This window comes from Perca fluviatilis, chromosome 1 (genome assembly GCF_010015445.1).
Source record: "Perca fluviatilis chromosome 1, GENO_Pfluv_1.0, whole genome shotgun sequence".
NCBI classification, from domain to species: Eukaryota; Metazoa; Chordata; class Actinopteri; order Perciformes; family Percidae; genus Perca; species Perca fluviatilis.
Genome location: NC_053112.1, coordinates 14,904,431 through 14,917,025, shown reverse-complemented (window position 1 = coordinate 14,917,025; position 12,595 = coordinate 14,904,431). Strand labels below are relative to the sequence as shown.

Here is a 12,595-nt window from a genome sequence, read left to right as displayed (position 1 = left end):
AGAACTCAGAATAACAGTGCTTTCTCAAACTGCAGGGGTTTTCCAATAACTAGAAAGTATTTTAAACATCTCATGAATCCATTTTCCAAAACAAGATCGAGGAACTGCTTTGGCACACATACAGTAGGAATGGAAAAGGTTACAGGACAACGTAGGATAAATGGTCCTTTTTAAGACATGCACTCACATCAACAGTCACAGGCACTCATGTTTTATATAATGGCATTGCCATGGTTAATAAAAGCTTGAGGTCTCATAGGAATAATCTGCAATACTCCTTGATGTTCAGTATGATTACATTTTTCATACAACATAGTGCTTGGAACAAAATGATCCCGCTTGAAATAATGCGATTCAGACCGTACACTTTGTTTATTGGGTGGTGTGTGTCATTAAATTAAATTAGGTCTGGATGGGTCAGACTGTGTGTGTGTGAAGATATAAGAGGAAGTACAGTATTTGGCTTCTTCCTTTCAACCAGTGCGTAGGATGATGTGGACTCCAGAGTCAGTAAAAACAGGACCGCTCATGTCTCCAACTTTTAGAGCAAAGGAGGCATCTTCAAAAGGCTTCTGCATTTGACCTAAAACATAAAAAGGGATATTTTATATTAAAAGTAATACAATTATCCAGATCCAAATAAAAATTCACACATAGAATATGTTGTACATTATCATCTGTGACCGGTCTGTACATAAATTCAGAATCAAAAAAAGGATTTATTCCCAAGGAAGTATCACTTGGTGCATACATAAACAGTAATGTTTATATGCTTTTGCTTAAAATAATTTTTGTTTATTACCTTTCACAATAACCTACTTAGGGTAATTGCACACAAGTATCTCCTTGTTAAAGTTCAATAGGTTTGAGTTAAAGTGATGGTTCGGAGCAATTCACCCTAGGGTCCTTTGCACCATGACCTCGAGCCAAACACCCCCCCAGAAGCTTTTTTCACCTGGGTCTAACATTGTGAGTAAGAGTTTAGCTTGAAGCGTTATAAGCTGCGGGGGATGAGCTTAGGCTATGGCGTTGTATCTAGTCAATGACCTCTTATAAAAAAAAAATAATATCCGAAATGAATACAACGTCTACAAGTAGTACAAATAGGTTATGCACTCATAAAACGATGGATTGGAAAGTTTGTAAGTACACCAGAAGTTTATGTAAATAACACTCTGCTCTCTGCTGTTGTTGTTGCTGCTGTAAGACGAGTGCTTAGGGCTGTCTACAAATTATAACACCGAAAAGAGATGCAACAAAAATATTTATTTAACTTTTTTTTTTAAAGTAAGTGCTGTAGTATAACTAGCAGGAGACAAGTAATAATTGAGGTAAGTTTGGAGAGATTACCTTATTTAATCATTGAATTAATAAATATTTTTGTTGTAAGTCTTTTCGGTGTAGTAATTTGTAGACGGCCCTAAGCACTCGTCTAACTGCAGGTAGCAGCAGCAGCAACAGAGAGCTGAAGAGAGCAGGCAAGTGTACATAAACTTCTGGTGTACTTACAAACTTTCCAATCCATCGTTTTATGAGAGCATAACCTATTTGTACTACTTGTAGACGTTTGGTATCATTTCGGGCATTATTAGTGGGGTAACTTACGAGATACAAACGTGGGTCCATTAGCCCCTGCGCTAAGCTATTCAGCTGATAACGCTACTCTAGCTAACTCGCCCAATGTTCGACCCAGGTGAAAAAAGCTTCTGAGGGGGTGTTTGGCTCGAGGTCATGGTGCAAAGGACCCTAGGGTGAATTACTCCGAACCATCACTTTAACTGTGGGCGTGTCACATTGGCACAGCCAGTAATAGCTATGAGTTGATTGTTTGTCCCCACAGCAACGATGACAGAAACAACAATGAAATGTATTGGCTTAGAACTGGATAAGAAGTCAATTTATTATTTATTCTGGCAGACAAACACAACCCTGACGCATGTTTTTGACAATAACTGATATCAGTCAAAAATCTTATTGACGGTTAACTGTAATTATTAACATCCATCATTACATCTTTTGCATCCATTTCCCTTATGCAACAATGTTTATCTGTATCATCCTGGTATATAAACTATGCAAAAATCAACATACACATATTTAACAACCTATGACATGCAGTATATGCATAACTCTTGTGGATTTGTATTCATGTATAGGTAACTGCTGTATCGTGTGTGTGTGTGTGTGTGTGTGTGTGTGTGTGTGTACAGGCGCTGACACACCAACCCGATTATCGGCCGTCGGACAGTCTGGCGAGGTCAGTGACTCCAGTCTGTTCGGTGTGTTCCGTGCCGTCGGCCTTCGTTTTGGGCGGTTTGACTTGTTGAATCAGCCAGTGGGCAGTCGGACTCAATGACCAATCTGATTGGTGGAGTGCTAGCCCTTGACTAGCGAATCAGTGCACGAGAAAACTGGAGCTGACAACGCCAGTATCTTCTTATTACTAGTCATCGTATTTTCTTCCATTCAGCGAGTAATGACAACAACGATCCTTCTTGACTACTATCAACACTCTCTGATGAAAACCATGACTGACGGCAGCGTGCTCTGCGTCTCCGAGGTCTAGAGAGATGTTCCGTCATTTCCGGTTTTCATTTTTTGGGTAACAATACAGATTAGCGCAGCCTGCTGTTATTGAGACGTATTACGTCTCGTGCACGCGCAGAACGTACGCTCAAGTCGGCGTCGCTTTTTTGACCTTGGGGAGCTGACTGACCAGTCCGGCTGCCTTTTCTGCTGACGGTCGGCTGTCGGGTCGGTGTGTCGGAGTCTTACCTTTGCCAAATAATCCCAGGTCTCCGCCGTTCTTAGCTGAGCTGCAGTCGCTGAACTGAGAAGCCAGGGACTCAAACATCTCCTCTCCAGATTTGATCTCTTCTATGTACTCTGCGCAGAACATAGAAATGAAGAAGAAATGAAACATGTTAGTCAGACTTGATGGAAGCACCCTCCCCCCTCCACCGATGCCTTACGTACTCTGAATGAGATCCAGAGCCTCGTCTTTAGTTCGGGTTATATTTTGTTCCCGCCAAGAAGAAGGACGACGTGACTGATTATGCTTCACCAGGAGGTGAGAGCAGCGTACCTGAGTGAGTGAAAAAGATAAAATAAAAATAACCCCTGATTAGTGTCAAATCACCACAGAATAAATACGACTATGACGACTACTGTTAAAATATTAAAACCTTAAAAAAAAAAAAAAAATTAAACCTGTAGTTAAAATATCTTGTACTAACATTTGACCTCATTTTTTATTTTGACTTGGCATGTTTGAATGATACATAGGCACCAAAGCTTGTTTGTCAGAGCCTAAATGCTGACCATGAAGGAAAAGCAAACACCAATAAGACAACACTATTTTATATGTAGGCTATTTGGACAACACATTTATAAATTATTTCATTATTTTAGGATTGTTTTTTTTATTATTGTATTTTAGGATATTGTGCAAATATGTGTGTATACTGCAGCACTTCTGAACAAAAACAATACAGATTAACAAACAAAATGCAGCCTTTTTACTACACACATGGGACTGCAACTGCTGCATGAAATGAGCAGGGTGTTGCAGTGCTTCGGCTTCAGTCTAAAAGGACTGCTATACTTTCTGCAGACCACCAATTGGCACCGTTTGTCCGAAGCTTTACAGTCCCCCCCCCCCCAAAGTCTCAAAAGGCCTCGTTCACCTATCGCTTATTTTAATCATTACATCACTAAACCACCAAATCACATGAGCCAATATTTTATTCACAATAGAACATAGATAACATAGCAAATGTTTAAACTGAGAAATTGTATGCACAAAATGAGCTCATTTCAAATTTGATTTCTGCTACAGGTCTCAAAATAGTTGGCACGGGGCATGTTTACCATGGTGGGGGCATTGAGGCTATGAGTTGCTGGAGTTTTGGTGTCGGAATTTGGTCCTATTCTTGCCTTATATAGATTTCCAGCTGCTGAAGAGTTCGTGGTCGTCTTTGACGTATTTTTCGTTTAATGATGCGCCAAATGTCCTCTATAGGTGAAAGATCTGGACTGCAGGAAGGCCAGTTCAGCACCCGGACTCTTCTACGACGAAGCCATGCTGTTGTAATAGCTGCAGCATGTGGTTTTGCATTGTCCTGCTGAAATACACAAGGCCTTCCCTGAAATAGACGTCGTTTGGAGGGAAGCATATGTTGCTCTAAAACCTTTATATACCTTTCAGCATTCACAGAGCCTTCCAAAACATGCAAGCTGCCCATACCGTATGCACTTATGCACCCCCATACCATCAGAGATGCTGACTTTTGAACTGAACGCTGATAACATGCTGGAAGGTCTCCCTCCTCTTTAGCCCGGAGGAAACGGCGTCCATGATTTCCAACAAGAATGTCAAATTTGGACTCGTCTGACCATAGAACACTATTCCACTTTGAAATAGTCCATTTTAAATGAGCCTTGGCCCACAGGACACGACGGCGCTTATGGACCATGTTCACATATGGCTTCCTTTTTGCATGATAGAGCTTTAGTTGGCATCTGCTGATGGCACGGTGGATTGTGTTCACCGAGAGTGGTTTCTGGAAGTATTCCTGGGCCCATTTAGTAATGTCATTGACACAATCATGCCGATGAGTGATGCAGTGTCGTCTGATGGCCCGAAGACCACGGGCATCCAATAAAAGGTCTCCGGCCTTGTCCCTTACGCACAGAGATTTCTCCAGTTTCTCTGAATCTTTTGATGATGTTATGCACTGTAGATGATGAGATTTGCAAAGCCTTTGCAATCTGACGTTGAGGAACATTGTTTTTAAAGTATTTACTCTTTACACTTTTGCAATGTTTTGCTTTCATTTCAGATTGGAGAGCCTCTGCCCATCTTTACTTCTGAGAGACTCTGCTTCTCTAAGACATACCTTTTATAGCTAATCATGTTACAGACCTGATATCAATTAACTTCATTTGTCACTAGATGTTCTCCCAGCTGAATCTTTTCAAACCTGCTTGCTTTTTTAGCCATTTGTTGTCCCCGTGCCAACTTTTTTGAGACCTGTAGCAGGCATTACATTTTAAATGATCTAATTAAGTGGATAAAAGTGTAAAATTTCTCAGTTTAAACATTTGCTATGTTATCTATGTTCTATTGGGAATAAAATATTGGCTCATGTGATTTGAAAGTCTTTTAGTTTTCATTTTATTAAAATTAAAAAAAAGTCCCAACTTCTCTGGAATTCGGGTTGTAGTTCAGTCTTGTTTTTATGTCATGTTGTAAACTAAACACTTTATAACTTGTGCTCTATAAAAAAAGTTTATTGTTGTTATAATAATAAATACATTTAAATTATTACACATAATAACCTTATCCGGCTCTCCACGGCCATCTCCCACCGGACGTTCCCACTGGCTGGCATTGGTGATGTGGTTAAAGTAGTACACTTTACCTGGAGGGCAAAAAGAGAGAGTTGTAAAAGCTGCTCATTGATTTTTTTTTTTTTTTAAACAAATGGAGGCAGATGAACAAATTGAAAACAACATTGACACACTGGCCCTCATTTATGAAACGTGCGTATGACCTAAAACAGACGTGGGACGGGCGTACGCCGATTCCTACGCTAAGCTCGGCATTTATCAATTGGAACGTGAGCGTAGGCTGCGATAAAATCTCACGTCTGGTCTGAACTCGTGTACGCAAGTTTTTGAGTCAGTGTGGATTTGCGGTGCAGCATATAATCAGTTTAACAGGAGAAGTCATCAGTTGATCACTTATCGGCAATGGCAGATCTGGCTCTTTTAGAAGACCTCTATGCGCCGGTACAACAGTGCACACGTACGCGCACGTGCCACGGTGGAGCGCTCCGTCGGATTGATTAAGGGCAGATGGCTTGCATCAGCGGAACCCTACTATACACGGCAGAAAAAGCCTGCAACATTAGGCTCGTTCGAGATGAGCCAGATCTGCGCAGAATCAATCACCGGCAATCGCCGCCCAATGCATGCCGTTTAGATTTGTGTCCGACTTGATCCCGACTTGCTCTGACGTCATGCACACGTGGGCAACGATAATCTCACGAGACCAAGGCGGCCGCAGTTTTTAGAGCCAGGCGCCGCAGTTGCTCTCCACCGACTGCAAGACCCAGGCGGACCCAGTGCATGCTGGGAAACTCCGGCCTCTCAGCTGATTGGTTCAGAATCGACTCAACATGAGGACGTTTATATAAACTTTTTATTGATTTTGAATTGGAGGGATTTTAACTGCGATTTGTCTGATTTAAAGGCTTATTCTGTACAAACCACATGTTGCGTGGCTGATAGTGATGTTTAGAAGTCAGAGAGACTAAATCTGTTCAGATTACGGATCATCTACAGTCTGTTGTTAATTAAAATCAGCAACAGATCACATGTAGATAATTCTGACAGCTACTGTCATAATAAAAACAACTGGAGACTGTAGGAGCTGATATATGGGTCTGGTAACATTTTATTAAATCGGACCATAGTGTTTACGTCACTTCCTGTTCAGCCTAAAGGCTGCTGGAAACGGCTGGAAAACTGTCCGACTTGAGAGCGGATTTTTGTCACCGCCCCCCGCTGCTGCCGCCTTCTATAGTCCGCTTTACAGGCGAGGCGCAGTTCATCTCGAACGAGCCGATTGTTTTAGCCCGTGGGGTTCTGCACAATATCTCGCATGAAAACATAGATGTAGTGATGGAGCCAGATGACCCGATGCCCAGCGAGCAGTGTCTAGCACAGCCCCAACTGGGGGCTATACAAAGGAGACAGGATATTATTCCTCACTTTTAAAAAGGTATAGCGTTATGTTTGGCAATGATATTCAATACAAAACAATTTTATTTATTCTTCAGGTTTTCCCCTGTCTCTTTTAAAGTATCATTAATGGCCACAAGTGAACGATTTATTTCTGCCATTGACCGAGTTATTTCGGCTTGTTTTTCCAGCCCCTCTGCTGTCAGGAGACAGGGTCGAGGAGGTGGTCCAGCACGCGGGGGGAGGGGGGGGGTGCGGAGGACAAGCACTCTCCCTCAGCTGTTGCCTCATTCTGACTCATGAAAAAGACACTGCATAAACTCTGCTACTGTGTGTTTATTTAAATATTGGTACACCTACATGTAGGCCTAAGAGATTGCAATATAAGCCTGTATATCACTATTAGGACTATAGCATAATTATGTCAAGGGTGTATAAATTAAATAAACTTCAGCTGGAGTCCGATTTACTACGGCAACACTGTTGACCGCATCAGTGATCTCCTTCCATTCCACATTCTTTATACAGTCTTTAATAACAGTTTTCAGGCTGCCAAATAGTACACACGTTAGTACAAATGAACCAGAGATATCACGGTTTCAATCTCCACCTCTGAAAAGTGCCGCTTCTCAGCCGGATTACGTCTCGCCATGTCGTAAATTGCAGGGGTGAGGCCTTAAAACCGAGAATATATTGGGGTGTGATATTTAAATTACGATCGTTTCCAGCCGCTGCATTTATCAATGTACGACCATTCTGACGCTCTGATTGGTGTGATACGAACGTTTCATGAATCACACGTGAAGCCTGTCCTAAGAGGATTTCTGCGCTCATATCTGCGCTGGTTTCTACGTTAGGTTGATAAATGAGGGCCATTATGTTTAGGGATGCACCAATCCAATACCCCAGATCAGCATCATTGGCAATGCTAACCTTATCTAGCGGATCTTGTATCAGCTCTGAAGTGACCAATCCACATTACACACTGTTTCTTTGTCAATATTGTCCTATCATCATCATATAAAATACATGTTTTCTGCAACCAGTTGCATTCATTTTGTCACAGCGTGTTGCCCAACTCAATATTAGTGACACAGCACTAGGGATGGGCAATATATCGATATTAAATATATATCAATATAGGAGGTGTAATATGTCTATTCCTGGTTTTAAAAGGCCTCTATTACAGTAAAGTGATGTAATTGTCTGAACTTACCAGACTTACTAGCTGTTTTATTATTTACTTTTACCCAGTTAGTCATTGTATCCACATTATTGGTGATTATTTAGCAAAACTCTTATTGTGTTAATATTTTGTGAAAGCACCAGTAGTCAACCCTACAAAATCGCCGCAATATCAACATTGATGTATTTGGTTTAAAAAAAATATTGAATATTTGATTTTCTCCATATCGCCCTGTTCTACACAGCACCTCATAATACCTCATAATACTTCACATAAGCATGAATCCAGTGAGTTCTACACATAATGTATTGAATATGTAATTGAATATGAATATGTATTGAAAAACATATTTGGACATAAACCACATTGTGCTGCACTGGTGTATGGACATTTACTCTAGAACTGTGCTCATGTACAAATTTCAGGTACTTGTATTGAATATTTCCATTTGATTCAACTTGCTACAATTTATAATTTTTCATACCCTTCCTGTCCAGTGAAAACCATGTTGGTCCAGATGATGTGTTGATGTTGAATGTTTCTGATAAACTGAAAGATGAAGTGTTCCTTAAAGCGTTGATAAAATGCCCCTACTTCTTAAACTAAATAAACAATTTAAAAGCCCTCTTGGATCAGCTGGAAAATGCATTGTCACAAAGCTGAAAACAGGGCTGATACATGGTTCTCACAGGACAGCGACACTACAAACATATGATCTCATAGATTGTGATGCATTGCTGTAGATTTAACTACCCAACAGTATATAAGAAGTTAAAATTAACACAACCTTAAACATCTACAGCAGTAAGATGCAATATACACATTAATGCAGCAGTAATATCAATCCAAAAATATCATATATAATAGTAAAAGACTGACAGGGAACCTTTTACAGCACAATGAGTACTTTTAGTTTTCAAACTTTAAGTTAATTTTGCTGTTAATACTTGCACCACTGTTGTGCTGCAGCCGTTCAGCTAAAGGTCCCAGCTGAATGGGAGAAAAGTAAACTATAAAAGATTTATGTTTAATGGAATAAGACTCTACTAAGCCTTTTGGCCTGCCAACATAAATATGTAAACCCTGCTGCGGTCATGGATGTACAGTATAGGCTGAGGCTCGTTCAGTCGGCACGTGAGGCACAGGGGCAGAATGACGTCATGCAGGGCCCCTGCAGTGGCCAGCTTGAATGGATCAGCTCTGGCGCGATCGTGAAACAACACCACATTTAACAAAACACACCTATAAGACCAAGTTACCCATCACTGGTTTCAGCATATCTCTACTATAGTTTAAGTCCCATATGCCTCGTTTAAACAGTAAACCACGATGCTGCGGCTGCTAGCTCGTAAGCTAGCTAGCTAAGTTTACTAACATATTGCCATTTAGCTAGCTAGCATGTTTAGCTTCTCGTGGCTTCTGTTTCATTAACGTTACCTGAATTGCGGCTCATTCTTTTCTCCCATCCACCCGGTAACTTTTCGTCGTCTGCCATTATTTTGTCTTCAGCAGCGTTTTCAAATTTTATTCCGGTAGCTGCCGTGTGACTGGTCGGACTGCAGTTAGGCAAAGTACGACAGTTAGTAACGTGTTTACGATACGAGTTGTTTTCACATTGAGGTCCGCCTTTGACGTGTTTCTCTGTCCTGTCATAGGTTAATGAGGGCTGTCAATCTTCGTTGTGCCCATTTGATTGGTTGAGAAGCTAACACACAAACTGAATCAGGAGTTACAGGGTGTAAAATCCATACTGTCTATGTGTAAAATATGTAACATTAGCTAGCGATGTTGTGAGCTCTAGATAGCCGATGTTAGCTAATGTCAAACAAAAACAACCTGCTTTAAAGGCTCTGTTTTTTCATGTGGAGTACTGTGAATGAACCACATTAGCTATCGCCTCTAACTAGATACATAATGTATTTTTGGCATACGATATATGAGGAATGGCTTTCCACATGTTATGCTAACATTTCCTTTGGCTGACAGGAACTGAAGATGATCGAGGTGGTTTGCAAGGATAGCCTGGGCAAGAAAGTCCGGGTCAAGTGTAAGGACGCATCATCTCCAGTTTCAGAGCAACTTCAGGCACCACAAGGCAGAACAGCAATACAGTGTTAACTGTAGGGCTGCTGTAGTCAGTCAAAAACTCCCAAATACACCACATCATGTGTCACACAAAGAGCTCAGAGACAGTGTGGACAAAGCCCCCATCCAACCACTTTTTGTCCTGAAAAACACTTTACTCAGAAGTGTTATAATGCCTCACCATCAGCAGAACCATGCAGCAGAACAACCTAGCAGTAGTTACAGTGCAGTTGATGACAAGATTCTTCAGCCACATCAGACACACAATTACAAGCTTAGCTGTGACTCATACAAGGCATTCTACCAGGCATATGTTGAAGTTAATGATGCCCAAGCAGCTCAATTAGAATTAGAAACGAGAGCAAAGTGCCTCTGATTTGTGGCACAATTGTAGAAAATCTGACAGCAAGTTCTGCCAAAAAGGTTTACGTCCATGCAACCACAAGCAGTGACAAATTTCTATGTGAGCACATATACCCCTCATTTTGTGGTAAATACGCGACTAACTATGGTATATGAATTTAGAGCTTGCCAAGGGTTAGGGTTCAGTGAACATCTGCACATGTGGCATGACCATAAATGTGTGCCAAACATTTAGAGAATCTGAATGAAAATTGGGACTCTTTAGACATGTAAAAGCAACATTCTTTCAGTGTTAAGGAAAAACATGCTGCCAGTCTTTATATTTATGAAAAGATATGCATGCACATTCATGCCATATTTGAAAAGTTTTTCACCTGTTTGTATTATGTAGAAAAAATGCATACATATTCACGTACAGCACAACAAATGTTCACATACACTCTCTACACGTTTTGTAGACGTGTATTTTAGCCATTATGACATTTAAAAACGTTTTAGTTATCTATGATTGTTTGAGTTCTAACGTTAGCTCAAAACGCCATTCAAGGGACAGCCTTTGTTGTGTTTGATTGCTAACTTGTAGCCAGCAGTGAACGAACTTCGCTATGTAGGTCTAGATATGTTCCGTCATTTCCGGTTTTCATTTAGCGCCGCCTGCTGTTATGGACCAATGTTATGGACACGTATTATGCCTCGCGCAGGTGCAGAACGCACGCTCAAGTCAGCGTCGCTTCGGTGTGTTCCAAGCATTGACATATATAAAAGGTTACAAGGCACTTTTTTGACGTCGGGGAGCCGACTGATCAGTCCAAATGCCTTTTCTGCCGCCGAAACAGTAACTTTTCGTCGTCTGCCATTATTTTTTCTGCAGATGCGTTTTCAAATTTAATTTCAGTAGGTTTTAACATTACATGATTATCCCTTGCAACCTCTACATAACATACAGGTTAAGTCAGAAGTTAAATATTTGGGGATTGTTATTTCCAGGGATAAGACAACATCAGACAAAATGAATGTATGGAACAATAGACAAGTGTAATTTAATCTTAAATAGGTGGCTGCAGAGAGATATCACAATTTTTGGGAGAGTCTTATAATCCAAAATAGACATGTTATCCAGACTTATCTACCCGGCTTTCTCCTTACCCATCTCTACAAACATGATCAAAGCCATGAACGAGATCAATTTTAATTTCATATGGAGAAACAAATGTCAGTACATAAGGAAAATCGACATGGTTAAAAGCTATGAAGATGGAGGTCCGAATGCGATTGATTTTGATGTAATGAATGGTTTCTTGAAATTGAAATGGTTAAAATCTTTTATTAGTAACAGGCAGTCATTTTGGTTTACTGTCCCCAATTTAATATTTTCAAAAATGGGTGGAATAGACTTTCTGCTGCGATGTGATTTTGAATGCAATTCATTACCAGTCAAACTCTCTGCTTTCCATCAGCAGGTCCTTCTCTATTGGAAGTTGATCTACAAACATAATTTTACACCTCATAATACTCCAGTTTGGAATAATAGATACATAATGATAAGCAGAAAATCTGTGTACATGGAGGAATGGAAATCCAAGGGAATCTGGTCAATTGCTCATTTTATGGACAGTAGACTCTTGTTACAGCACGAGGAGTTTTGTGAGAAATATCAACTTCAATGCAATATCAAGCGTTATGATAGATGGTTGAAAGCTATACCAATGTCTCTGAAATCCATTGTGAGAGAAGACGTAGGTACTCCAAGGTTTCTCCTGGTCTGAGGCAGCTCTGCATCCAAGGAATTGATTTCTGTGATTATAAATGTACCAACAAAGTTATTAGAAATATTATATTGAAGGAATATTATTTTAATCCAGTATAAAGACAATATATCATGACAAAATTTGGTGATGGAGAGGTTAAGAAAATAAGGAAAAGTTATATCTCATTTCCTCTTCTTCCGAAGGTAAAAGAGTTCAACTTTAAATTTTTAAATGAAATCTACCCAAATGTAGATATTTAAGACCAAACCCTCCCTGATCCATTGGAAGAATGAGTTAAATCTTTTGTGCACGTCATTGAAACGGGTTAAGGATAAAAAAGCCCTTGAATTGATTTATTTACTTGAAACTCTTAATTTAATTTGAGATAGACCCTTCTATTTATTTTCTATTTATTTTCTCTTATATTATTCAAAAGCTCTGTTTTTTAAGTGGATTTTTGATTGTG

The 12,595-nt window shown here is 40.1% G+C and overlaps 1 protein-coding gene across 1 annotated transcript; it reads right to left on the bottom strand.

The window, feature by feature from the left end:
* Positions 1 to 345: 345 nt before the first annotated feature.
* On the bottom strand, positions 346 to 9,524 carry pin1 (peptidylprolyl cis/trans isomerase, NIMA-interacting 1). The gene is made up of 5 exons (XM_039804821.1): positions 9,371 to 9,524; positions 5,341 to 5,423; positions 2,977 to 3,085; positions 2,776 to 2,886; positions 346 to 583 (listed from the first exon to the last, which is right to left on the bottom strand). Exons 1-5 carry the CDS (start codon positions 9,426 to 9,428, stop codon positions 474 to 476), a joined length of 471 nt encoding a protein of 156 aa, XP_039660755.1. The 5' UTR covers positions 9,429 to 9,524; the 3' UTR covers positions 346 to 473.
* Between the last annotated feature and the right edge of the window lie 3,071 nt (positions 9,525 to 12,595).